The sequence below is a fragment of the Aedes albopictus genome, chromosome 3 (genome assembly GCF_035046485.1).
Source record: "Aedes albopictus strain Foshan chromosome 3, AalbF5, whole genome shotgun sequence".
Classification (NCBI taxonomy): Eukaryota; Metazoa; Arthropoda; class Insecta; order Diptera; family Culicidae; genus Aedes; species Aedes albopictus.
In genome coordinates, this window is record NC_085138.1 from 200,521,654 (window position 1) to 200,549,434 (window position 27,781).

General features: G+C 43.1%; 1 protein-coding gene and 1 long non-coding RNA gene across 2 annotated transcripts in view; one reads left to right on the forward strand and one right to left on the reverse strand.

Moving 5' to 3' along the window:
• The window catches only part of LOC109404483 (probable small nuclear ribonucleoprotein G), a 27,937-nt gene continuing 156 nt past the window's right edge, over positions 1-27,781 (forward strand). The window contains exons 1-2 of the mRNA XM_019677371.3: positions 1-191; positions 282-429. Coding sequence (XP_019532916.1) covers positions 160-191; positions 282-429 — 180 coding nt within the window. The 5' untranslated portion in view covers positions 1-159. The remainder of the gene's footprint in view (positions 192-281; positions 430-27,781) is intronic.
• On the reverse strand, positions 21,338-27,780 carry LOC134291140 (uncharacterized). Its single transcript, XR_009998929.1, has 2 exons — positions 23,863-27,780; positions 21,338-23,569 (listed from the first exon to the last, which is right to left on the reverse strand). It is a non-coding gene; the product is annotated as an uncharacterized LOC134291140 (long non-coding RNA).

The window sequence follows — 27,781 nt, forward strand, 5'->3', positions numbered from 1 at the left end:
ATTCAACTTTGCATCTTCTCCGGCTTCGCGCACAGTTTTGGCTCGGCCTATTTTCTCAGGGCTCGGCGGGTTGATTGCTTTGAAAAGTTTATCGCTTCTCGGTGATTTCTGTGGAAATTATATTAGTAATCGAACGTTTTTTGGTTTTAATTCGCAAAAATGTCAAAGGCCCATCCCCCAGAGTTGAAAAAGTAAGTGTTTTTGGTTAAGCTATCTAGCTCTTGGAAACTGCATGAACTAGGTTATGTTATGATTCGGCGTCTCAATATGCCTTATTTTAGGTACATGGACAAACGTTTGTCTCTGAAGTTGAACGGCGGACGAGTGGTTTCCGGTATTCTGCGTGGATTCGATCCGTTTATGAACGTTGTCTTGGACGAATCCATCGAAGAGTGCAAGGACAGCACACGAAACAACATTGGGATGGTGGTGAGTATTCCGGGAAGGGTTCGTTTGTGTTGGGCTTAATTGCACGCACAATGGTCCAGAATACCTATGTTTTGAATTAGGATGATAAGGATACAATTCTAAAAATCTCCCAGATTTCGATCCTCTGCTTTACTGGGTGCTCAGAAATGAGAGTAGTAGGTTAACTTATTTTCACATTTCGTATAGAGAAACCTGCCGCAGCTTAACTGTCCATATTGGGATTAAGTCATTTGGTATAAGGTCGTTTGGCATAATGGACATTTGGCATAACCGAAATGCACCGTTCTTTATTATGCCAAGTGTCCTTCATGCCAAATGACCGTTATGCCTAATGGCTTTATGCCAAATGACCTTATGCCAAACGGCCTTATGCCAATTGACACAGACCCGTCCATATTCGCATAGTTGACGTGAGTGCAACTGTAGTTTTCAACAAACTTGAAATTTTAACAATAGGTTATACATATAATGGATAGTTTAAGATTTTTACGTTGTTATCCAGCTAGTGATTAAACCTTGTGCTCTATTGATTGAAACTGATCACAATTACGCACATATTATAGATATTAACACGTGAATGCTGACATTGTCAATGGTGGTTACGTCGACTAGGCAATCATGGGCAGTTAAGCCATAAAAGGTACACCGGGGCAAATTAAAACGGGTGGAGCAAGATGGAACACGATAAAATTTTGAAATTTATCTAATATCAAAAGATTGTTTCATTCAAGAATTATGTGTTATGACATTTAAATTATTCATAATGAATAGATTACATCATGTTAACTTGTTGTTTCGTCTTACTCCACCCGGTAAACTCGTTAAAATACAAATACGACCGTCAAGATGCTCCCGCCCTTATCCCTGCACATTTCGGCTCGTAGCAAGAAGCTTCTGCGTGATGCGTTGAGCTTTTGGTAGAACTTCCATGTTTCTTGTAGTTCCATTTGTTTTTTCTTCCGGAACATCCGGGCCTGCTGTTTCCGCGTTCTTTTATATCGTTCCATGTTTTGCCGAGTCCATGCTGCAGCATGATCACCCTAGCTACGGATATATAGCTTTCCAAATGTTCTGGCAATAATGTCCATGTCGTCCGAAGAGCAGTGATGGAAACAGCGAGGAAAGCAGCTGAGCAGACACAAACGCAAAGCTATCCTACTCGTGAACAACAGAAGCCAGAATATATTCGCACTTCCTTCACTCGCGAGCTAACAAAGCTGGCCGCACTCGTGATTGATTCGCGAAGCAGCTCTAAACATTTTTCAATTTTGTGAAAAAAGGCATTTACACGGCCGACAAATTTACTTTTCAGGAACAATAAAGCACAAAACACTACTATCTCAGTTAATGTGTGGCAACACTGCTGTGCAAACCGCGTGCGCGAACACACCAACTATATATCTAATTTTTTCGTTATCGTAAAATCGTAGAAATCACGTTTTTCGAGTTATTGGCTTGTTGATCGACGTATCCAAGCATATCGGTTAAAATCGGGCCGTTAGATACAGTATTTTTGTCGTATTTTTCGTAAATATTCTCGGTCGCGATTGTCGGTTCCACTTGCCTTTGCTGAGCAAGTGTACGACGAGACGCACTCGAGTCTCACGAGTGATAAAGTGTCAAAGTATCTCTCGACTCACTTCTCGCATCGTTCACGTTCAACAGTGTGTGTATCACAGAACGTAAACAAGCATATCGTGAAATTGATCAAATCTGGGGTAGGTAGCAGGTGACTGCTACCCTACGAACAATCAATTTAGCTCTCGGCTACTAGTTATGAACCTCACATAACTGACTGAAGCCGAAGCTTCATCATGGCCACCTCTGGTGGTCCCATAGGACCACGATATCCGGCCTTCCTGGACCCTGGAAATGAATTCGGCAAACTGATTATTCTTGAAATGCGAGCAAAGGAAAATCGTCCTCTTCCAAATCCATTCATCATTGGAGAGAGTGTTGAAGCTGTTATTGGAGGGTCTGTTGAATCAGCACGCAGCGATGTACAAAGAACGCAATGCACGATCGAAGTACGCAATCCGGTTCACGCTGAAAAACTCATCGGTCTCACTGAACTATCCGACGGAACGCCAATCTGCATCACGCTGCATCCCAAATTGAATTTGAGCAAGTGTATCTTATCAACAACAGAATTGTTGCATATGACAGAACAGGATATTCAAGATGCTCTGACGCCTCAGGGAGTAATTGGGGTAAAGCGCATCACTCGAATCGTTGATAGGAAGAAAGCGAATACTCCAGCGTTAATCCTGTCGTTCAACAGCACGACGTATCCTGAGCATGTGAAAGTTGGACTAACTCGCGTCGCCACGAAACCGTTCTACCCAAACCCTCTACAATGTTATGGATGCTACCGATTCGGGCATTTGAGTGTACGCTGCCCCGGACCAAAAAGATGTTATAACTGCTCTGGAGAACATGTAGTGGAAAAATGCGATGAACCAGCTCAATGTGTGAATTGTGAAGCCGACCATCGTTCCACCTTCAGACGGTGCCCAGCGTATCAGCATGAAATGAAAGTCGTGAAAGTGAAGGTCGATTATCAGTTGTCATATCCAGAAGCTCGTAGAAGACTTCAAAACGGCAACAGTTATGCAGAAGCTGCAGCTCAACCCTCAATGAGTGCATCCAGATATAACGCATTGATGGAATCCATTGAGAAAAAGAACAGGCAGATTGAAGAGCTGATTGCCAGCGTTAATGAAAAATCACAAGAGATCCAAAACATGTCGAAGAAGATGGACAGCATGAAAACATACATAGCAATGCTCGCTGAAAAGGTTCGCAACCAACCCGAATCACTTCAGAAGACGAAACAACCGAAACAAACAGATCCAATTGAGATGGACCAGACAACAGAAACAGGAAAGCACAAAGGTTATCCCAAACGGCGGAATCACGGCAACAACTCTAAACAAACAGCTCCTGAAATCCAAAGAATGTGTTCAGCAGATCTGGAGGATAAAAGCCCACCACCGAAACGATTGACGTTGAGCAACGTTGAGCAAAACGATCCCATGGATTTCCTTATTACTCCCATGTACGTCTCGGACACCGAAGGTCCAGTAATGAGTAGCTCGTCCACAAAACCTCATCGTCATGGAAAATAGAACCCCATCAAAAAACAGTACTAGCAGCACACCCGATTACGACGAACATTTCACCAATATTGACGCTTCAACCAACCTGGACAATGGCAGACTTGAGGGAGGGGAATGTGTAGTACCCCCCTCACTCTCTTACGAGGGAGCGCAGCTGGGTGGAGGATTCATCCGGGACGTCATACCCCAGCCCGTTGATGGAGAATCCCCCAGTGCGGTTTGCCATAGCCGAAGAAACCTAACTGAAATCAGGCCTTGCCTGTCGCTGACCCTGACCGAAGATGATCCAGTTTCGGCTGACGTTCCTTCGGCGGCAGTCGGCGACGGGCGCCTGTGCGTTACACAGGCAAGTACATTTTCACTTAACAATACAGAACAGTCAAATGATGCACACTACGTTACAGCAATCTCCACGAACGTACCTCTTGGACAATGTGACGGTCGTACATGCAACAGTCGACAAAACAACAACGCAGGTATCTTACAATGGAATGTGAATGGTGTACACGAACGATATCCTGAGCTACAGTTAATTGTCAACGAGCATCAACCAACAATAATAGCTGTACAGGAAACTCGAGTATCTCGAACAACAGTCTTCCAGAAGTTTCACCATGGAGAGTACGACTGGTCCATACGGCTCGGTCCGCGATCATCTTCGCAAAATGGAGTGGGACTTGCGGTACATAAGAACTCATCGTACAAATTCTTAAGCCTTAGAACTTCGCTACAGGTAGTAGCAGCGCAAGTCATGTATCCCGTTGCAGCTACCTATGCTAGCATATATATTCCGTGCCACACCCCCCCGCAAATGCTGCAAGAAGAACTGCAAAAACTAATAGAGGAACTGCCACGACCAATAATGTTGTTAGGAGACTTCAACTGCCATAGTCCAATGTGGGGAAGTTCGAAAAGGGATGCGAACGGAGCCATTATAGAAGACCTTATAACACACAACCGATTAGTGCTCATGAATACTGGAGAACACACCAGATTGGACCCCCGCTCTGGAGCAACGTCTGTTTTAGACCTATCAATAGCATCACCGGAAATTGCCAGTAAATATAAATGGCAAGTAGACGATGACACCAGGACGAGCGACCACTACCCTATATTAATAAATTCAGATGCAAGTCTACCACCATTACGCCAGCGCCAAAAATGGAAACACAACATCGCCAACTGGACAGAGTTTGAAGACGTTATTTTGGAACGAATACCAAGAAATAGTGCTTTAACCGTGGAAGAATTCAGCAGTTCAATAATTGACGCAGCCGAGGCCAGTATTCCAAAATCATCCGGCAACGTAGGAAAGAAAGTAACCCCCTGGTGGAACAGCGAAGTCGAAGCAGCGATTAAGGAGCGTAGGCGAAAATTGCGGAAACTAAGACGCTTGAAGAATGATGATCCACGAAAAGCAGCAGCTTTAACAGACTTCAAACTAGCCCGAAACGAATCAAGAAAAATAGTTGAATGCGCGAAAAAGACCTCATGGGAATCGTTTGCAGCTAGTTTTAACCCCCAAACATCCAGCAACGAAATGTGGCAACGCTTTAATGCCTTCTGCGGTAAACGACGAAGCCAGAACCGCGTTTTGAAAATCGGTGATGAAACAGTCACTGAACCAGGGAGTATTGCAGAACAACTAGCCAACTTCTTTCAACAAGTTTCCAGCTCATCCGAGGAAACAATCGAAAGTCAATCGAATCATTCAGGCGACGGAACAACGATTGATGGCTTCAACGAAGACTTCACAATTGACGAGTTATTATGGGCGTTAGATAAAGCTGGTAGTAAATCTGTAGGAATTGACAACATTAGCTATCCAATGCTATGTCATCTACCTATACGAATCAAAATGCAACTACTCGACACGATCAACTGTATTTGGAGAACAGGTGAAATACCACAGATTTGGAAAGAAGGAATTGTTATACCGATTCCCAAGTTAGGCAAGGACCCAAAAGTCCTGGGAAATCAGCGTCCAATAACTTTGCTCAGTTGCTTAGGCAAGACTGTCGAACGCATGGTAAATAGACGGCTCGTAGAAGCTCTGGAAAAACACCAACGGTTGAATAAACACCAATTCGCCTTCCGTAAGGGTCGAGGGGTCGATCTATATTTGGCAGCATTAGAAGAATCGATCCGAAACGTAGTGGATAGCAAGGATCACTGCGAAATTCTCATGATCGATATCACAAAGGCGTATGATACAGCTAATAGGAATAAAATTATATCAATATTGGATGGCTGGGGAATCCGAGGAAGAATGCTAAATTTCGTACGAAGCTTTTTGACTGACCGGTGCTTTCGTGTTGCGGTTGGGGACACCTTGTCATCTAAGCGTGTTCAACAGACAGGAGTGCCGCAGGGATCTACATTATCAGTGACACTATTTCTCGTATTAATGGAGACGATTTTCAATGACGCACCCAAAGAAATTGAAATGTTTGTATATGCTGACGATGTTATAGTAGTCGTAAAAGGACATACACCTAGAGCAGTTAGGAAAAGACTGCAAAAAGCTGCCAAAGCGCTTGAAAAATGGAGCGCACGAATCGGATTAACCATATCCAGCGAAAAAACCAGATTCATGCATATCTGCAAAAAACGAAAACACCCGGAAACACCTGATTTGATCATGAATCATGAATCCATCCCTGAAGTAAAATATGCTAGAATTCTTGGAGTATTTTTTGACAGTCGCTTGAATTTTAAGAGACATGTAGCTGAAGTACGAAACAAATGTCAGACAACAATAAATTTTCTCAAAGCAATAGGAAACCGTATGGGTGGAGGAGCCAGGAAAACACTATTACAAATCAACAACACTGTCCTTCTTCCAAAGCTACTATTTGGAATAGCATTGGTTAATGGGGGCAGTTCTACCAATATGAAAATGCTACAACCTCTATATAACGCCGGAGTACGTGAAGCATGTGGGGTATTTCGCTCAAGTCCAATCGAATCGATAATGGCAGAATCTGGACAATTACCTTTTTCTTATTTAGTAATCCAGCAGACTGCATCGAAATCTATTCGTTTACTAGAAAAGGAGAATCTTCTATGTGATAGACAAGAATCTAACCAACTAGAAGATGATGATGCCGCACACATCATGCGCAACTACCCTTCAATACGAAGGGCTAGACTTGCCTATGAAAACCTTACTGGCAATCAAATTCCCTGTATCGCCCGTCTACCTTGCATAACTGGAAGATCTTGGTACGATAGAAAACCTAATATCGATTGGACTGTTAAACATAGTTATAAGGTTGGGCAACCACCAATCAAAGCAAACCAGATTTACCGGCATTTGCTCAACAATTCATACCAACAGTACCGAAAATTTTTCACCGATGGCTCTGTAGACTCTGGAAACGTTGGTTTTGGAATAGCTTCAGATAATATCAATATCTCGATCGGACTACCCAAGGAGTGCTCAGTTTTTTCCGCTGAAGCAATGGCTGTTCTCTACACTGTACAAAATCTCGTCAATGAAAACGAACAAACGGTTATCTTTTCGGATTCAGCAAGCACACTGGAAGCGCTTCAAAAAGGACAATCTAGACATCCTTGGATTCAACAGTTGGAGAAGGAACTATTAACAAAACGAGTTGTACTATGCTGGATACCAGGACATGTCGGAATTACAGGAAACGTTAGAGCAGACAACCTAGCAAAGCAAGGAACAACAGCGGAAATAATGGAAATTCCCATCCCGGGAGAAGATGCCATACGAAGTTGTAAAGCAGCTATCCGTTATAAATGGGAAAATGAATGGTACCGATGCTCCAACTTTCTTCGGCAAGTGAAAGTCTCCACTTTTCCATGGATAGATCGGTCGTCTGCAGCGGAACAGAGAGCATTAAGTAGATTAAGGATAGGGCACACGAACATAACCCATAGACATCTATTTAGTAGAGACTCAAATATATGTGAAACGTGTAATGAAGTATTGACAGTGCGGCATATACTTGTGGATTGCAGAAAGTATGAATTACAAAGAAGTCAATGCAATCTTAAAGACAATTTATGTGAAATCCTTAGCTTTGAAAAAGAAGAAGAAGACAAACTTGTAAAATTTCTTAGACGTTCTGATTTATTATCAAAAATTTGATACTTTTTCTCTAACATAGTAATAGGATGAATGACTGTATAGTTAAATCCTGAATCAAATAAAAAAAAAAAAAAAAAAAAAAAAAACTACTATCTGATGGATAATTACTTGTTTTGCTATTAAAACCGCACTAAAATGCAATTCCCGCATCTCCACTTGTTCTTCGCGAATAAAAATTCATGAGTGTTTTTGTTTTTGTTTTGCTTCATACTCGTGAAGCAAGCGGGTGCGAATAAACTCACACACGGCTTACTCTCGGCACCGTGAGTAAACCGTTTGTTGGTTTTACACTCGCGAGTTGATTCACGATGAGAGTGTTTCCATCTCTGCCGAAGAGCATACAAATTGACAAGATTTTGTGAAAATCGTTCCCCGGATGTTGAGCCTGGCTCATCGCATCACACCTTCCAGAGCAATGTTGAAGAGTAGGCATGAGATTCCATCACCTTGTCGCAGTCCCCGGCGAGATTCGAATGAAATGGATAGTTCAGCCGAAACCCTAACGCCGTTTTGCACACCGTCCATCGTTGCTTTAATCAGTGTAGTCAGCTTCCCAGGGAAGCCGTTTTCGTCCATGATTCTCCATAGCTCTGCGCGGTCGATACTGTCGTATGCCGCTTTGAAATCGATGAACAGGTGATTCATTGGGAACTGGTATTCACGGCATTTCTGGAGGATTTACCGTACGGTGAAGATCTGGTCCATTGTCGACTGGCCGTCGATGAAGTCAGCTTGATAACTTCCCACGAACTCATTCGGTTTTGGTGATAGACGACGGAAGATGATCTGGGATAGCACTTTGTAAGCAGCATTTATTGAATACTGATCGCTCTGAAGTTGTCACATTCCAAATGGTCGCCTTTCTTGTGAATGGGAGATTGCCCCTTCCTTCCACTCCTCCGGTAGCTGTTCGGTTTCCCAGATCCTGACTATCAACCGGTGCAGATAAGTGGCCAACTTTTTGGGCCCATCTTGATGAGTTCAGCTGCGATACCATACTTATCAACTGCATTGTTGGTTTGGAGCTGATGAATGGCATCTTTAACTGCCCTCAGCATGGAAGTTGGTTCTAGAGGTGTGCGCCGCCGCGCCGACGAGAAATCAGCGTGTGGCTCCCCAAGTCATCATGAACCTAATATGCTATATTTTTTAAACGGGGATTGGTAAAGGAGTGTTATGCCCATGCAATGGTGGAAAAAGTTTATGGTTATGATGTTTGAAGCCGATCCAGGAAGCAACGGCGCGTCGGCGTGGCGATCGGCGGCGGCGTGAAAACCGCACGCCGATCGGCGTATCGCTCCTCAGAACGGCTACAACCTTCAAAACCAGAAAATTTCTGCAGCAGCACATAGCTAGATGTTCCTTTGTTGTAATCCAATCATTAGAAAGTAGTTAACTTTGTTCATAATTGTTTAAGAAGCCTTACGCCGACGCACACCGAGTTCACGCCGAAAGTTCGGCGCACACGTCTAGTTGGTTCATTTCCGTTCTCCGATGCACTGGCGTAGTCGTTTCCTCCGTTGCCGTGGACTCCCGTGCCTACGTTTTCCGCGTCATATAGGTGCTGATCCACCTTTCGATCATCTCACGTCCGTCCGTCAAGACAAGCTTCCGTCCTTATCCCAGCATATTACGGATCGCGGCACGAAGCCATTGCGGGATGCGTTGAGCTTCCGGTACAACTTCCATGTTTCTTGGGAACGGCACAGCAGTTCCATATCTTCGCACTCCGCTTCTTCCAGGCGGCGCTTTTTCTCCTGAAAGAGGCGGGTCTGTTGTTTCCGCTTCTATTTGTAACGTTCCACGTTCTGTTGGGTCTCTTGTTGCAGCATCATCGCCCGCGCTGCGTTCTTCGTCTCTAAAATCGTTCTGCACTCTTCGTCGAACCATTCGCTCCGTCGATTCCGTTCCACGTACCCGATGGTGCTTTCGGCTGCGTCGTTGATGGCTGCTTTCACTGCACTGTACTCACTGTACTCCAGCAGCCCTCGTCTGGCAACGCGGTCTCGAGATTCTGCGCGTATGCTGAGGTGACATCCGGTTGTTTCAGTCGCTCTAGGCTGTACCGTGGCGGTCGCCTGTACCGTACTTTGTTGATGACGGAGAGTTTTGGACGCAGTTTGACCATTACTAGGTAGTGGTCGGAGTCGATGTTGGCGCCACGATAAGTCCTGACGTCGATAATGTCGGAAAAAGGCCGTCTATCAAACAGAAGTCAGAACGTGGTCAATTTGCGATTCCGTCTGCTGTGGTGGTAACGATAAGAGAGACTGTGTTGGAAAAAGGTATGGTCATATTTTTGGGGGGCGGCGAAATCAATAAGTCGTAGGCCGTTATCGTTCGTCTGCTGGTGGGCGCTGAACTTTCCGATCGTCGGTCATAATTCCTCCTTCTGGCCTATCTGAGCGTTTAGATCGATGTCAATTTGTCAATTATCACAGGTCCGGTTGAACGCATATGTTTGTCTGTATTTGTCGCATATGCAAACAAACCGATCAGCTTTTTTTTCCTCCCCTGTTTTTTTTTCCTCCCATGTCCCGTTTTGATATTCGCATCTAGCCAGCTAATTACCATGTGTCAAGTAATCAGCTACTGCCACGACGCGTCGTCTCCCAGTCAGGTGCAATGGAATTGATAAACTCCAAGACCTTCCCAGGTTTTGCAGACCAGATCTCACTGGGTTGCAAGCAACCACTATTTAGAAATCTTTGCCTGCGCGTGTATAAAGCACCACAACTGCAAAGCAGATGTTCCGAGGTTTCACGTTCCGTATTACAGAAACGACAGATATCACTCTGAATATGGCCAATACTTTTCAAGTGATACCTGCTCGGGCAGTGTCCAGTTACTAGGCCAGTGTATGTACATAGAGCTCTCTTGTTGAGCTCTAAGAGCTTTTTGGTTTTATAAGCATTTGGTGTTATAAATCGTTTTGACTGATTGCAATTTTTGACATCCATCCAATTGGATATCACCCTCTGCTCAGCCCAGCGTTTCAGATCCATTTTAATTGTACAGTTTGATATACCACAGAATGGTTCTGGGCCAGCAAACTGTAAATTGGAACCACTTTTAGCAAGCTCGTCTGCCATTACATTCCCTTCAATGCCACAGTGACCTGGAACCCAGTATAAGTTTACTGAATTCCCTTGGCACAGCCTGCGCAGTGAAAGAATGCATTCCCAGACAAGCTTTGAAGCACATTTGTAAGCGCACAATGCTTTTAGTGCAGCTTGACTATCTGAGAAAATACAAATATTTGCATATCTGTAATTTCTCTCAAGACAGACATTTGCGCATTTCAAAATAGCAAGAATCTCTGCTTGAAACACCGTAGGATAGTGTCCCATCGCCACTGAAATTTGTATTCCAGGGCCGTAGATTCCTGCTCCCGTTTTTATTCCAACTTTTGAGCCATCTGTATAGAATTTGATTGACCCTTGACCAGGGGTTCCCAACCTTTTTGAGGTGGCGACCCCCTTTAAGAATTGTCAAAACATCCGCGGCCCAATGAAAATTTTTAGAAAAAAAAATATGAATTAGGGTGACAATGGGTATTATCGGCAGGTTTGTTCTCTTCGTCATGTGGGGTTTTTGTCAGCCGAATTGCCCGAAACTTGGTCATATAATTCAGCTTAGTTGGGAATGATTTGAGACCAACTCTGAGTTCAATAGGTTTCAAAAAAAAAACCCCAAAGACGAAGAGAACAAAACGGCCGAGAATAGGTAATTTTCCCAATATGACCGAAACCGAGTTTTTTGGGTACAGTGACTTAGCCAGAAATTTACTGTGGGAGGGATTTTCGACGATCAATGACACTCACATTTTGTAAAAATGGTGTCATGAACATTCAATTTGAATCATAGCTGACAAATAGCGGCGCAGCCGAAAATTTTTTCTTCTGAAGGCGTTTTATACTGAAAATTGTTCCTCAAATTGTGGCTTTTGGGGGTGGTTGTATACAAAATTAAAAATTGATATAATTTGCACAAAATAGAATAAAAATTTAACAATTTTTTTGGTAATATCGCGGCCCCCCAGACTGGCTTTACGGCCCCCCAGGGGGCCGCGGACCACCGGTTGGGAACCCGTGCCCTTGACGAACAGTGGGACCTCCGACTTCCCAATCTGCACGAGTTGTTTCGTGCAACTTGTAAGGAACATCATGGTTCTCCGCAGGTTTCATCCAGTCTTTAATCATTTTCATTACTGGCCTATTTTGGAAGTATTGTGAAATGCTCAGGTGACCTACAAGATCACCTGGCAAAAACTTTTCAACTTGTTCAAGTCTCAGCAATTCCTTTTCTGCTTTTAATTGCACGTACTCGTGCAAAGGTAGCAGATTAAGAATCGCATCTAAAGCTTTTGATGGTGTGCTTCGCATCGCTCCTGTAACAGCAATGGACGCAAGACGTTGAATTTTCGCAAGCTTTGATTGCGTGGTAGTCTCTTTTGTTTTTGGCCACCAGACAAACGAAGCATACGTCACTTTTGGGCGGATTATGGCAGTATAAATCCACATTATCATTTTTGGTTTCAAGCCCCACTTCCTGCCAATAGTTTTGGAGCATAACCAGAACGCACTTGTTGCCTTACCGATCACGGACTCAATTTGAGCATTCCAGTTCAGTTTAGCATCCAGTATCAAACCTAAGTATTTGACTCGATCACTAGGATGAATTTGTATCCCTCCAAGCCGAAAAGCTTTTAGGTTGATCTTCCTTCTCCTAGTGAAAGGGACAATTACGACTTATGGCGGGTTGATGCTAAGGCCCTCCTTAATACACCATGAATGTGTATAGTCTAGAGCCCTTTGCATTCTTTCCGAAACAGTTTCGTCATACTTTCCTCTCACTATTATGACTATATCGTCTGCAAAGCCCACAACTTCGAAACCTTTTTCCTTCAAGCTTTTTAGAAGATCGTCTACAACCAACCAAGGACCACATTAGTGGTGAGAGGACTCCTCCTTGAGGGCAACCTTTCGTTGCCCTTACTGTTATAGAAGAACTTCCCAGCTCAGAGGTGATTTCTCTTTTTGCAAGCACAGTATAAATCCAATGTATGATACATTGGTCGAAGTTTTTGTTCTCCATGGCACGCTTCATAGATGAATAGGAGGCATTATCAAATGCTCCTTCTATGTCTAAAAAGGCGCATAGAGCTATTTCTTTTTCTGAAAACGTTTTTTCCACCTTTGTTACTAGCGAATGAAGTGCCGTAACCGTTGACTTACCAGATTGATAAGCAAACTGGAAGTCAGATAAGGGTCTGGTCTTTTATGTAAGAAGAATTGATAAAATCCTTCAAAACCTTTTCCATAGTCTTCAACAAAACTGAAGAAAGACTAATTGGCCTGTATGCTTTGGGATGCGTCTTGTCTCGCTTCCCCTTTTTTGGTATAAAGATAATTTTTACAAGTCTCCATTTTGATGGAACGTAATTCAATCTTAAACTAGCCTTGAACATCTCAATTAGTGGTGGAACCAACACCGCTTCTCCATTTTGAATCAGTGCTGGAAATATTCCATCAACTCCTGCAGATTTAAAAGGCTGAAAAGATCTAATTGCATTTTCCACTCTGGCCTTCGTGAAGATTTCATCAGCAAAAATCTGAGGCGGTGTTTATTGTACTAGTTGACTCCGTTGAGTTTATACTAGGACATCCTTCACCTTCCAGAGATATAGTATCAGTGGAATCCACACTTAGAACCGAACCTGGAAAATGGGTTTCCATCATTAAATCCAAAGTTTCGCGAGGAGTTTTGGTAAAAGCTCCATCGTCGCGCTTCAGGTTTCCCAATTCATTTGAATGATCTTTTGCAAGCGTTTTCTGTAGTCTTGCAACTACAGGAGTGCTGTTTATGTTTTCACATGTCAGCATCCAAGATTTTCTTTTCGATTTTCGTATTTCGTTGTTGTAATCAGTCAGGGCTTTCCTGTACTGAGTCCAATCTCCCGTTTGTTTCGCTCTATTGAACATTTTATGAGAAAATTTTCTAAGGCGATCCAGTTCAAAGTTCCACCATGGCACGTCTCTAGTAGAAGACAATTGTATGGTGGGACAACTTCTGTTAAAGGAATTGATGATACTTTCATTTACCCTTTGAGAAAATGATTCTAACTTTTGGGTTGAATCAATAGTTTCTCCCATTGTAAATGAATGTGTATTCAACAATTCTACATATTGATCCCAGTTTGTCCTCCTGGGATTTCTAAATGCGGTTCTAGAATAATCTCCACCACTCCAACTGAAGATTATGTGTTTATGATCAGATGAAGAAATCTCATCTGACACGTGCCAGTTTGTGATCTTGTCAAAGATTGCAGCATTGCACAGTGTTAGATCCAAGACCTCTTGTCTGATTACATTTGAGAAAGTAGGTTTATCACCATTATTGTAAATGTCTATATTGTTCGAAGACAGATACTCTAATAGAGGCTCACCTCGACTGTTAATATCCGTACTACCCCAAACCGTGTGATGCGCATTGGCGTCACAGCCAATGATAAAAGATTTGTTGTTTTCTTCACAGAATTTGACAAATGATGCGATCTCAGGAGGAGGTGCCTCAGGAACCTCACCAGGAAAGTAAGCTGAAGCCACAGCGATCTCAGTTTTACCCCTGGTGGTTGGTTCCTCTACCATGACCGCAACAATGTCGTTTCTGATAAACTCTGTAATAGGATAGCATTTTAACGTTTTGAGTACTAAGACAGCGGTTCTGGGTGAATCTTGTTGCTCATCATAAAATAGTTTACTATTTTGTGTCAGAACTCCAAGAATCTTTCGTTTATTGGACCATGGCTCTTGAATAAGCGCCACTTCCAGTCCTTCTTTTTTAAACCTTCGACTCAACACAGCAGAAGCACCTTTTGCGTGATGAAGGTTTACCTGTACGAACTTAGGGGAAGATTCAAATATTACGTCCATCATTTTTTGGGATTTCTAGACCCCCCCTCCCCCCTCTGTCACGCTATTTTCCTATACCCAATACACGTACTGTCACACTTTTGTAGACCCCCCCTCCCCCAAATGTTGGACGTAATTTTTGAACGTTCCCTTAATTCCTGTCATAAAAAAAAATCATTTACCCACTTTTATTAAGCCTCGGAATTGAGACGTAAGAAAAGTGGCCGATTATCTCGAAGACAAATAAGGTCCACTGCGTCATTGCTCCGTTTAACACAGTAGGGTAACATACTGTGGAGGGTGCCCTGGTACTCCACAGGCTCCGTTCACGGCTAAGTTTTTATAAGACCCCCCTAACCATTCATTCCTAGGCACGGTACGCTTAACACCATGAATTAGGGGTCGCTTGTTTGGTGGACTTTTACCACCGGATTAGGCAATCCGTAGTGATATTCTTAGCCAGTTGAGGGAACTGCTACCGCCACTACACGGCTATCTAGGCTGGTCGGGAATAGAAATTAACATTGATGATCAACTTTTTTAGAACCGATCAGCTGATCGCGACGTCATGTTCGCCAGAAAATTTGTGCGCAGCTTCTGAATCGGATTTAATCGGATGGTCCAAACCTGTGAAATGGAGAATATTGCGTTTATCTCCTATGATGTTCTTGACGTCGTGGCTTGGGCAGCGTTCGTACTCGCGTTCCAGCTTCGCGTAAAATGCGTCCTTGTCATCATCAGTGCTTCCGGAGTGTGGGCTGTGCACGTTTATTATGCTGAAGTTGAAGAATCGGCCCTTGCTCCTCAACCTGCACATTCTTTCGTCGATCGGCCACCAACCGATCACGCGCCTCTACATATCACCCAGCACGATGAAAGCTGTTCCCAGCTCGCGTGTGTTGCCGCAGCTCTGTTAGATGGTGTCCAAACGTTCGCACCATGTATCCTGTCCAATACACCTCTTGCAGTGCAACGATGCTGAAGACGCGGCCCTTAAAAGCGAACGCGCAGACACAAAAGACTTTACGACCGAAAGACCGAAGGGAGGAATAAAGAGAAAACACTTGTTGTTCGTAGAAAAACGCACTTTGGAATGATTTATTCAATAACAGCTTTTGACAGTTACAGTGTTGCCGCCCTATCGCGGAAATAGTTCATGGTATGTCTCTCTTGTGTAGTATTGATCGATGGGCATATGCGAGGGTGTGCGGTTGTATTCTAACACCCCCCGTCAAACGAATAGCCCGAGCAATTCCCGTAGCTTAACAAACTGAGTCTTATTGAGTCCTTTTGTCATCACATCAGCGATCTGACTGTCTGTTGGAACATACACTAAGCGAATCACTCCTTTTTGAATCTCGTCCCTAACAAAATGGTATCTCACATCAACATGTTTTAACCTCTTCATCTTCTTATCATCTTCAGCCACTCTAATACACGCTTGGTTGTCTTCGAAGATCACTGTAGGTTCATCGATTTTCACGCCCAAGTCCACCAGCAACCGTCGTAGCCACAGAACCTCCGTCACGGCTACGCTGAGCGCCATGTACTCAGCTTCAGCTGAAGACAGCGCTACCGATGTCTGCCTTCGCGTTGTCCAAGACACTGTCGCCGAGTAGACCTTGAAAATGTAACCGGAGACGGATTTTCTATCGGTGACGTTCCCCGCCCAGTCGGATTCAGCATATCCGGTCATAACTCCGTCCACGTCATCCCGTTTGAACACTAGCTTCAGATCCACAGTCCCGCGTATGTAACGCAAGACTCGCTTGAGGTGGCTCCAATGTACGTCGGTGACACAGCTTTGAAAGCCGCTGAAATAGTTCACTGCTGCGCTTATGTCGGGGCGGGATGTCACTGTCACGTACATAAGGCAACCGACGAGTTCCCTATACGGTTGCGTAGTAAACTTCGACGGATCTGTGGCCTTTTCCAGCTTCAGTCCAGCTTCCATTGGTGTAGGCGCAGCTTTGCATTCTCCCATACCAAAACGATTCAAAAGACTTAGCAAATACTGCTTCTGGTTGATCTGGAGCACGCCCTTCTCTCTATCACGCTCAATCGCCAGGCCGAGAAACATTTTGACATCGTTTAGGTCGGTCATTTCGAACTCCAGGCTCAACTTCTTCTTCAAAGCATCAACGACGGAAATGGAACGACTGGCTATTATGATATCGTCGACGTAAATAATCAGGAACACTGCTTCTCCGTCTTTCCAAGCGATGTAGAGACAGCTATCCGCCTGACTTTGCCTGAAGCCGAGGTTCACGATGAAGTCATGGAATCGCCTGTTCCACTCACGTGAGGCCTGCTTAAGGCCATACAAAGACTTCTGCAGTTTGGCCACCAAGTCCCCTGCACCGAACTCGTCTGGAAGCCGCATGTAGATATCCTGTTTCAACGTTCCATTTAAAAATGCGGTCTTGACATCGAGCTGATGCAAGTGCATGTCTCCGAAGTTCGCAACAGCTAATACGGCACGCAAAGTAGTTAGCTTTGCTACCGGAGAGTACGTGTCCTCGTAGTCGAAGCCTCTACGCTGGGTGAACCCCCTGGCAACAAGCCGCGCTTTGTAACGATCGACGGCACCGACTTCGTTGCGCTTGATTTTAAACACCCATTTGCTGTCAATCACGGTCCGTCCAGTCGGCAACGAAGTGAGGATCCAGGTCTTGTTCTTCTCCAGTGACTCGATCTCTTCCGTAATCGCCTGCTTCCAACGTTCCCAGTCGTCTCGTTTCTTGAGTCCAGCGACGGTGTTAGGCAAATCCTCAACGAAATTTTCTGCACTCAACGCCAGGCATGGAAATGAGACTTTTTTCTGTTTACCGTTCATCGATACTGGCAGTAAGATAAAAACAAAACAACGGCAGCACCAATACCATCAGACGCCGCGCCGACGGCAGTCGAGCAGACGCTTGACGGTTTTCGCTTCCCCACGAAAATTTTTATGAGCAGTCATGCTGAGGCGGGTGATGGCGAAAAATGTCAAATATTTTCAACTGCTAATAACTCACTTGTTTTAATTAATAACTTAATTCGATTTGCACAAATAGCTAGAGCACACTCCTAGCTTTGTGATGCATGTAAAGAAGTTTGTCTAGAAGCGGTTTGAAACGCAGAAAAATGCGAAAATGGGAGAGACAGAAATTTCTGTCGTCGTTGTGCACGAGTACTGGCGCTCTCGCGCTTGGAAACCGTTTCGAGGAAAAAGGCTGCAGGAAAAAAAATGTTATGACATTTATTTTTCGAACAGTTTGAGTTTGGCTGGGCCTGTGATGTTCGTGTGGAAAAATGTCAAATGTACAGCCGGTAACCGTTTTTTCCAGTACATTTCTCATCCCTGCTCAACGCCAATCCGCACGACATCTCATAGCAGTCGAACCATACTGGATTTTTCCTCGCTCGTCCACTTCTCCGTACTACTGCTTCTTGCACTTCGTTTTCTGGAACATCATCTTCTGAAGACACCTCTTCCGGTTCCGGTTCTGCAACAGCACGCTTCTTGCAAGACAGCTCAACCTCCTTCATTGGTGCTTCCTGAACTTCTTGCTTGCCGCCGAACAGCGAACACTCATCGAACACTATATCTCTCGCCACAATAACCTTGCGCTTCTCTGCATCCCACAAACGATAGCCGTTTACTGTGTATCCCACCATATACAGCTTCCTTCCTTTGGGGTCCAGTTTGGTTCTCAGCTCCTTCGGAATGTGGGTGTACGCCGCGCAGCCGAAAATTCGCAGCTTGCTGACATCCGGCTTGCGGCCAGTCCACAGCTCGTATGGTGTCTTGTGTACATCAACAGCAGCAGTTGGACAACGGTTGGTAACATATGTGGCCGTGTACACAGCCTCGCCCCACATCTCCTTTTCGAAACCGCTCTCCGCTAGAATGGCCCTGGCGCGCTCCATGAGGGTCCGATTCATCCTTTCGGACACGCCATTCTGTTGCGGCGTATAGGGGATGGTCGTTTCCATTGCTATACCTTTGCTCCGACAGAATCGCCGCATTTCACCCCCAACATACTCTCCTCCGTTATCGGTCCGGAGCCGAGAGATTCTCGATCCGAAGTGAGCGGTTACAAGAGCTTCGTATTCACGGAAACATTGCAGCACTTGATCTTTCGACGACATCAGGTAGATTATTGTAAAATGAGAGTAATCGTCGATGAAGGAGACGTAAAACCTGTTCCCATCCCAAGTCTGCGGGGTCATTGGACCGCAAACGTCGCTATGAACAAGCTCCAGAGGGCGCGACGATCGCCTTTCCTCGCTGGGTTCAAATGGTAATCTAACAATCTTACCTGATAGACACGCCTCACACACAACGGTTTCGTCGTCGAAGTCTGCAATGTTGAATCCGTCCACCATTCTGTGCCGGGTAAGCTGCTTCAGGTTGTCGTTACCAACGTGTCCAGTCCATAACGCTGATGCCACTGCAACACGTTCTGCGACACTTTTCCGGAAACTAGCGCACTCCCCATTTCACTTTCTTTGCAGTACACATCCAGCTCGTAAAGTTTGTCCTTGAGCCACCCTACCGCCCAAATCACACCGTCCTTCGAGATTTCCGCTTTTTCTTTGTCGAAACTCACTTTAAATCCCAACCGTGCAATTCGTTTGACGGAAAACAGGTTGCAGCTCAAACCAGGCAGGTATAAAACGTCTTTGGCTTCGACCTTCGTGGTTTTCCCGTTCACACGCACGTACATCATTACATGGCCACTGTATTCCACTACTAGTTTCTGTCCATTCGCAACCAGAATCTCGATCGGTTTCGGTAACCGCCGCATCGACACGAAGAAGCTAGAGTCGTTGACCATATGGTCTGTCGCGCCCGAATCGAGAAACCATCCGATCTTCACGAAATCCTCCATATCGGTTGCTACGAAAGCCACTTCTGGTTTTTCTTCACGCACACCAACGTTTGCCTTCTGTGTACTGCCCACGTCGCTCTTCTGTTTCTTCTCAATCACTTTTCCCTTCACCGGCGAACGGCATTCGGCCTTCTTGTGGCCCACTTTTTCACACTGATAACACTTCATCTTCTTCTTATGTTTGCTCGCCATAGCCACACCATCACTACCCCCTTCTTGAGCAGCACCGTCGAAATTTCGACGCTTCATGTCCACATCCATTAGACGCTTTTTAACGAAGTCCATTTCCACGCCCCCCGGGAGTGTTTCAATTGCCGTGACGACAGAGTCAAAAGACGACGGCAACGTCAGCAAAAGGTGACAAATTGCGTCAGAATCCTCCACGTTGGCACCACTCCCCTTGAGCTCTCGGATCAGTCGATCAAAACGCATCAGATGTTCCGACATCGTCGAACCGGCACTTTCTGTGTACTTGAGCGTGAGCAGCTGCTTACGAATGTAGAGCTGCCCCGCAACACCACGCTTTTCGAAGATGTTCCGCAGCGTATTCCAAATCACTTTCGGCGATTTACAGTCTTTGATCAGTTCCAATTGACTGTCAGCCACCGCCTGCACAATGAGTGACTTGCACTTTTTCTCCTGCGCTTTTCTCTCCAACACTTTCTTCTTCTTCTCTGCCTTCACCGCTGCCGTATCACCATCTTCTTCCCGAAACTCTTCAATTTCGTCCACCTCACGCTCGAGGCAATCCAACAAATCGAAGGTGTCCAGGACCGTTTCCATCCGGAAACGCCAATTATGGAAACCGGAGCCGTCAAACGGTGTGATTTTCGCCTTTTCATCCATGTCCGGGACCATAACCTAAAAGCGAACGCGCAGACACAAAAGACTTTACGACCGAAAGACCGAAGGGAGGAATAAAGAGAAAACACTTGTTGTTCGTAGAAAAACGCACTTTGGAATGATTTATTCAATAACAGCTTTTGACAGTTACAGTGTTGCCGCCCTATCGCGGAAATAGTTCATGGTATGTCTCTCTTGTGTAGTATTGATCGATGGGCATATGCGAGGGTGTGCGGTTGTATTCTAACAGCCCTTCAGTGGAGTATATGCGGGTGCTCCCACTGAAGTTGATTGGCAGCTCCGCGTACCGAGTTTGAAATCGCAAGTCCTTTTTGTTTGCTGGGTCGTTGCCGTTGGTCTAATTTCGTATTATTCTGTTGCCGATTTTCCGCTACAATGGTTTTTTTACGGCTGGCTCGTAGGGCCTGATACTAATTCCCTCATGAATTCCCTACTTTCCATAGTGCGCAGTTGAGCTTGGAGTCCTTTCCTGGCACTCGGACGTTGTTCAGCCGCCTCTAAAATGGGGATCAGACGCTGTTATGAGTCGCTCCTCCTGGAGAACAGACGCTTAGGTTTGCAGAAGCAAATACTGCCTTCCCTGTCAGACTACGACCAAAGTTCCCACTGGGGTTGATTACCCGATCTTCCCTAAGGTTGCTCGTAGTTTCCAGCCGGTATCACGCGAAGGTAGAGATATGAATTGCTGGGCAGAAGCTAGTGGATCACAATGGGATCTTAATTGCATAACATACCCACCCTAATAAAAATGTATTGTACACTGGTGATTGGGTGAATGATTGTATCATTCAGTGTATGATCAAGATGATAGCCCGAAAGGGTTGTTAATCACGTTGTATCATATTTTTCTATTAGGGCAGCCTTCACCGTAGGGCGATTCAACCGTGCTAAGATGACTCGTTCTACCCAACGTACTCATAAGGCTGGTTGGACGGTAACTCACCGGTTTAGTAATGCCTTTCCCAACTAACATTTTCAGCGCTATAAGCTTCAGTCATTTGCTTTCTGTTGTGTAACCATAGAATAAAAGCAGTCAACGCTGAATAAAAGAGAAGCTAGTCAAATATAAATCATAAGCTAATACACGACTGTAAAACAAGCACCATACAGCTACCAAACTCGGTTTTCAGAAATCCATTGCTTGTTACTGGGGCTGCCTTTACTCCACTCTATTCCAACTCTGGGAGATTTCCCGGAAGATGTGAAAACTTGAACAAATTGAATAGGAGTCCCCACTAACAAAACAGCTGCTACTATACAGTACAATTCGTTATACTGACAAATCCCCAAACCAGCAGCGCTTTAAAGGCCATTATGCGATTTCATTGCAGCTAGAAGCTGTAATAAAGAAACTGTTAGTTTACCAACACGGCTTGTCGAATGTAAACATTATTGTCAAAACAAACTTCAAGCGGGATATATAGCTACTACACAAATTCTTTACAGCTATCCATTTCTGTGCTGTGAAATTATTTGAGTTGCGTCTTCGGGGTTGGCAGCACCCCCTCAGAATGTTATGAAATTTTGTAGGTTTCAAGACTTTACCTTTTCAAGCAACTTTGCGTATTTTGTTTTTTCAAAATTAACCTAGACTAACATTTAAAAGGAGTCAAAGTTCTTTAACCGTTTTTTTTCACAAAAAATAACTCGAATATGATAAGATGTACAAAAAAGTGATGTATGGGTGACATTTAGAGAATTGTCCACGCTTTCATGAAAAAATATTTTAAAAATACTAAATACATTTTTACACGCTAAAAAATATATTTTTAAAACTAAAAGTCAATTTACAGAAAATGCCCACTTTTTTATGTTTTGAAATTTTTTTCCAAGAAAGTCAATATTGTTGCCTAACTTTCCTCCATACATCACAAGATGGGCACTTTTAAGGAAAAAAAGTTTTTCTAACAAAAACTTTTTCATGTTAGTTTTTTTAGCGTGTTGCACATTAGCCGTTTTTTTCACAAAAAATATAACTCGAATATGATAAGTTGTACAAAAAAGCGATGTATGGGGGACTTTTAGGGAATTGTCCAAGCTTTCAAGAAAACATATTTAAAAAATATAAAAAAATGTTTTACACGCTAAAAAATATCTTTTCAAAATTAAAAGTCATTTTACAGAAAAAGTCCACTTTTTTATGTTTTGAATTTTTTTTCCCAAGAAAGACAATATAGTTGCCTAACTTTCCTCCATACATCACAAGATGGGCACTTTTAAGGAAAAAAAAATTTCTAAAAAAAACTTTTTCATTTTATTTTTTTTTGCGTGTTGTGCATTAACTCGTACAGTAATGTATCCAGAATCCTAATGACAATCCATTAAAACTTAATGGGCTCAAATACTTTTTTAATATCTTAACGTGCTTGACATTGAAAACGTGCTTGATATTGGAAAGGGCTCAAGACAAATTTGCTTTTAGGGTTTTATATCAATGAAAACGCTTGTGTATTGATGAAATATGTACATATGTATATGTGTATTCAATTATTTTCTTTTGTACAATCTATTGCAACGTTTTTTGAATATTAGATCTTTGGTCTATCTGAAACAAAGTAAACTTTTTTGGATTATCTTTTGAATTCGAAAACTTCTTCGCTTCAATTTGATTTTCAGAAATTGGCACAAATGAATGAAATTTTTGTGTACCAGGTATTGTTTTTACGTGACTGTATGTGTATAGTTCTTCAAGTTCATCCGTCATTTTTGCATATTTTTCATTTGAAATAAAGCAGAAATTTAATTTTGTTATATGTATATCTGACTGTTTAACTGCCCAGTCATACAGTTCTCGAGGAGTTGTGATTGTGTTTCCATAATCTCGAGCAAGACTTGCTCTTTTTGCCATTCGTTTGAGAGTACCTTCAACAGCGTCACATGGACCTTTGCCATGTGAATTTGCGAAGAAGTGCCATTCTGCTTCCAATCCATAATTGGACCGAAAACTGCACAAACTGGCAATTTTTTTTTGTTCTTATAATGAGCTGCTGCTTCCATCTGACATGAAAGTAATTTTTGAGAAATCAATCGATTGTTTTATGAAATCCAGCAGTTTTGATATAAATAACTGAACTGCTGTTGTATCGTGTGTAAGTACTTCAGATATTATTATAAAGCTCAAGTTTTCCAACTTATTTTCTTTTCTGTAGTACACTTCAAAGGGGTGAATGGTAGCTTGAGAATTATTCCAATGGTAACCTTGAGCTGAATTTTGAATGATAAATTAATAATTTTCTGAAAAGTCTTCTTCTTCTTCTTCTTGGCGTAACGTCCTCACTGGGACAAAGCCTGCTTCTCAGCTAGTGTTCAATGAGCACTTCCACAGTTATTAACTGAGAGCTTCCTCTGCCAATGACCATTTTGCATGTGTATATCGTGTGGCAGGCACGAAGATACTCTATGCCCAAGGAAGTCAAGGAAATTTCCTTTACGAAAAGATCCTGGACCGACCGGGAATCGAACCCGTCACCCTCAGCATGGTCATGCTGAATACCCGTGCGTTTACCGCCTCGGCTATATGGGCCCTCGTGAAAAGTCACAAATTGTTAATACTTCACCCTGTTTAAGAGATTCTTTTTTATCCCGCAAAAATGAGGATTGTTCTTTATAAACGAAATCATGAGTTATAAGCTTATCAACTTTTTCTACAAAATACGGAATAAACTCGTCTATAGTCTTAGTAATAGTTTCCAAATTGCACCGATCAGTGGTTAGCCATTGTTGAAATAAAACCGATTCTTTATCATTCGCTTCTAATAATGATGTTAGTTCACTGGTTCTAGGCACACAATAATACAATTTCAGCAAACAGAATGCTGTTTTAAGCATTCAGATATCAAAACAAGCTGAGAAACAGGTTCTATTCCAGTTGGGATACAACGCCAAGAAAAAGAAGGCACCCAATCAAACAAAGTTGTAATGCCCATTAAGTGTTACTAAATGGGTATAAGGATTCTTGATACATCCTGTACGAGTTAATGCGCAACACGCTAAAAAAAATAACATGAAAAAGTTTTTGTTAGAAAAACTTTTTTTCCTTAAAAGTGCCCATCTTGTGATGTACGGAGGAAAGTTAGGCAACAATATTGACTTTCTTGGAAAAAAATTTCAAAACATAAAAAAGTGGGCATTTTCTGTAAATTGACTTTTAATTTTAAAAATATATTTTTTAGCGTGTAAAAATGTATTTAGAATTTTTAAAATATTTTTTCATGAAAGCTTGGACAATTCTCTAAAAGTCCCCCATACAACACTTTTCTATAGGTCTTGTCATTTTTGAGTTACATCGATTTTAAAAAATTCTTCGAAAAAAAATTAGGCCCTCTTCAAATGTTACTCTTGAAAATTTTCGAAAATTTAAGTATGCAAAGTTGCTTATAAAAACCTAGTCTTTATGCCCACCAAGTTTCATTCGATTCTGAGAGGGTGTTGCCAACCACTGGTCGAGTTGGCGCGAAATTCGTCTATAGCAGTGTGGCAGCGAGGACATAATCGGGACCAGTGGATACGAAGATCGGACGTTCAATTCCAAGTAGCGGCAAGTACTTTAATTATTCAATTTTAAAATCGATAACTCCAGTTTCACTTGTATTGCGTCACGGTATCCATAACCTAATTATATTTAATCGATTAATTTGGGGATGCCGTATAACTATTATAAACCAACCGCGAAAAGGCTGAGAAAGCGCCTTCTCAAGATGTTATTCAGTTAGTGGTTACATAGGAGCAGAGAAAAGAGCTATGTCTTGGTGGCATAGAAGCTTCTCGCACAGCATGTCCAAGCTGATTAAGTTCGCCAGATTCATTGGTATAGGGCTTGCATAGAAGCTTCCGTCCATATGTACAACACAGTAACTCAGCATCAAGCCGTATTAAGGACGCTTTGTTGACGTTTACATTCACAATAAATGTTAGTTGGGTTGTTTAGCTTCGCTATGGGTATTACTCGAGCATGTTTCCATAGTTTGAGGAACGCATTGTAGATTTTAGAGAGTTAAACTAGCCCCTTCCGTGATAAATGTTCCAGGATAATGTTTTTCAATTCATCGATGCCAAGATTTTTTTTTTTAACTTTACGACGATGGATAACAGCTTTGATCTCCTGTTGTTTGGAATACATTAGAGAGTGTCGTTACAGTCTCCCCAACTTGCATGATTGTGATAGGATCTTCTTCTTCTTCTTGGCGTAACGTCCTCACTGTGACAAAGCCTGCTTCTCAGCCTAGTGTTCTATGAGCACTTCCACAGTTATTAACTGAGAGCTTCCTCTACCAATGACCATTTTGCATGTGTATATCGTGTGGCAGGCACGATGATACTCTATGCCCAAGGAAGTCAAGGAGATTTCCTTTACGTAAAGATCCTGGATCGACCGGGAATCGAACCCGCCACCCTCAGCATGGTCATGCTGAATACCCGTGCGTTTGCCGCCTCGGCTATATGGGTCCTGTGATAGGATCTCCAGGCATTGTGTTGTTATGGGCTGTAGAAGAACTATCTGTTAGAACTCCAACTTTTTTTCCATGGGAGAAATCAGCAGGTTTCTATCGACTTCAACTTAACTCCTGAATTGCTCAAGCGTCTCGAGATTTTTCAGAAGTTATACCTCCTTTGGCCAGTTCCAGTATAGTGACATCAAAGTTCTTGTACGAAATTTGTGCACATTCTTGTTGAATCCTCTTGTTCAGTAATATTGACGTCTTCTGCAATTTCCGCGTACGCATCGGTGCAGCGGTGCTGAACTAAAACTCTGTTTGACACTAATGAAAATGTTTGAGCATTGGTTTCTTTTTGGACAACGTAATGACTGAAGTTCATTGGCACAAATTGTGTTGAAAAGTGGAGTGTGGATTCGATTCCCGCTCCAGTCGGTGGAAACTTTTCGTCAAACGAAAAATTTACCACTGGGCCACTGGGTGTTCTGTGTTGTCCGTTGTCTAGTGCAGGGTTGGTAACCATCTGTTTCGTCACCGACCAACGACGAAAAACTAAAAAAGTTCGTCGCCAAATAAAACTCCGTCACTTTCATCATCATCAGCGACCGACAAAGAAACCAAGACGAGGATGAACCGAAAATAAAACAGGGAACTATAGTTTTCGTCATTCTCTTTTGTCTCCTTTTGCAACGACGAAAAACGAACATGCATCCATCACATGGCATCTGACTGCAGACGAAAGGCGAACCAGTCGAGCTTTTATTGATGATTTAGCCTCGGTCCTTCCGAGCTGTTGAATTAGCTCTGTTGGTATGATTGTCGTGCTGCCAATCCGAAGGTTTTTTGTTCGATTCCGGTGGGAAGCGCGTTTCATTTTTGCATTTTTTTTTTCTGATCGGCCGTTCCCGTGAGTCTGATTATTCGTTCGTTCTAACAGGGCGATGCAAGCAGTTCAACGAAAATGCCAATAAAGAGAAACGGTAAAACTTTTTCGTCGCGACCAGCAAACTGACTGACGGTGTTTGAAGAAAAATATTCAAGAGCTGCTGACCAGGGATGAGAAATGTACTGGAAAAAACGGTTACCGGCTGTACATTTGACATTTTTCCACACGAACATCATAGGCCCAGCCAAACTCAAACTGTTCGAAAAATAAATGTCATAACATTTTTCTTCCTGCAGCCTTCTTCCTCGAAACGGTTTCCAAGCGCGAGAGCGCCAGTACTCGAGCACAACGACGACAAAAATTTCTGTCTCTTCCGTTTTCGCATTTTTCTGCGTTTCAAACCGCTTCTAGACAAACTTCTTCACATGCACACAAAGCTAGGAGTGTGCTCTAGCTATTCATGCAAATAGATTTAAATTATTTATTAAAACAAGTGAGTTATTAGCAGTTGAAAATATTTGACATTTTTCGCAATCACCCGCCTCAGCATGACTGCTCATAAATATTTTCGTGGGGAAGCGAAAACCATCAAGCGTCTGCTTGACTGCCGTCGGCGCGGCGTCTGATAGTATTGGTGCTGCCGTTGTTTTGTTTTTATTTTACTGCCAGTATCGATGAACGGAAAAGAGAAAAAAGTATGTTTGCCATCCCTGCTGCTGACTCAGTGACGCTAACTTTTTATTAGCCGTTGTTGTCAGTGATTATGCTTCAGCTCCGATGACTATTAACAACCCTGGTCTAGTGTAAGTAATGTGTTCAGTCTGTGCAGCCTCTGGCTGAAGACGGTGTGAATTGTCTTTTTTAAATTGAACGGAAAATCCACATAGTTCTGGTTGGGTTCGCTAGACAGAGCCAGTTATCCAACCACGCCACAAAACAGGTAACGATTTTGTGAAGTAGAAAGCCAACATGAATCCAAATTTAATTGGTGATGATAATTTAATTTAATTGTTTATACGGGGTAATGCTTGCTTTATCTACACCGTATTTGTGCATGCATTACAGCTAGTAAAGCAGTATGGTTTCTTGTGTATTGATTCGGCTCAACATAAACAAATATTTTTGATTTCTCATCTC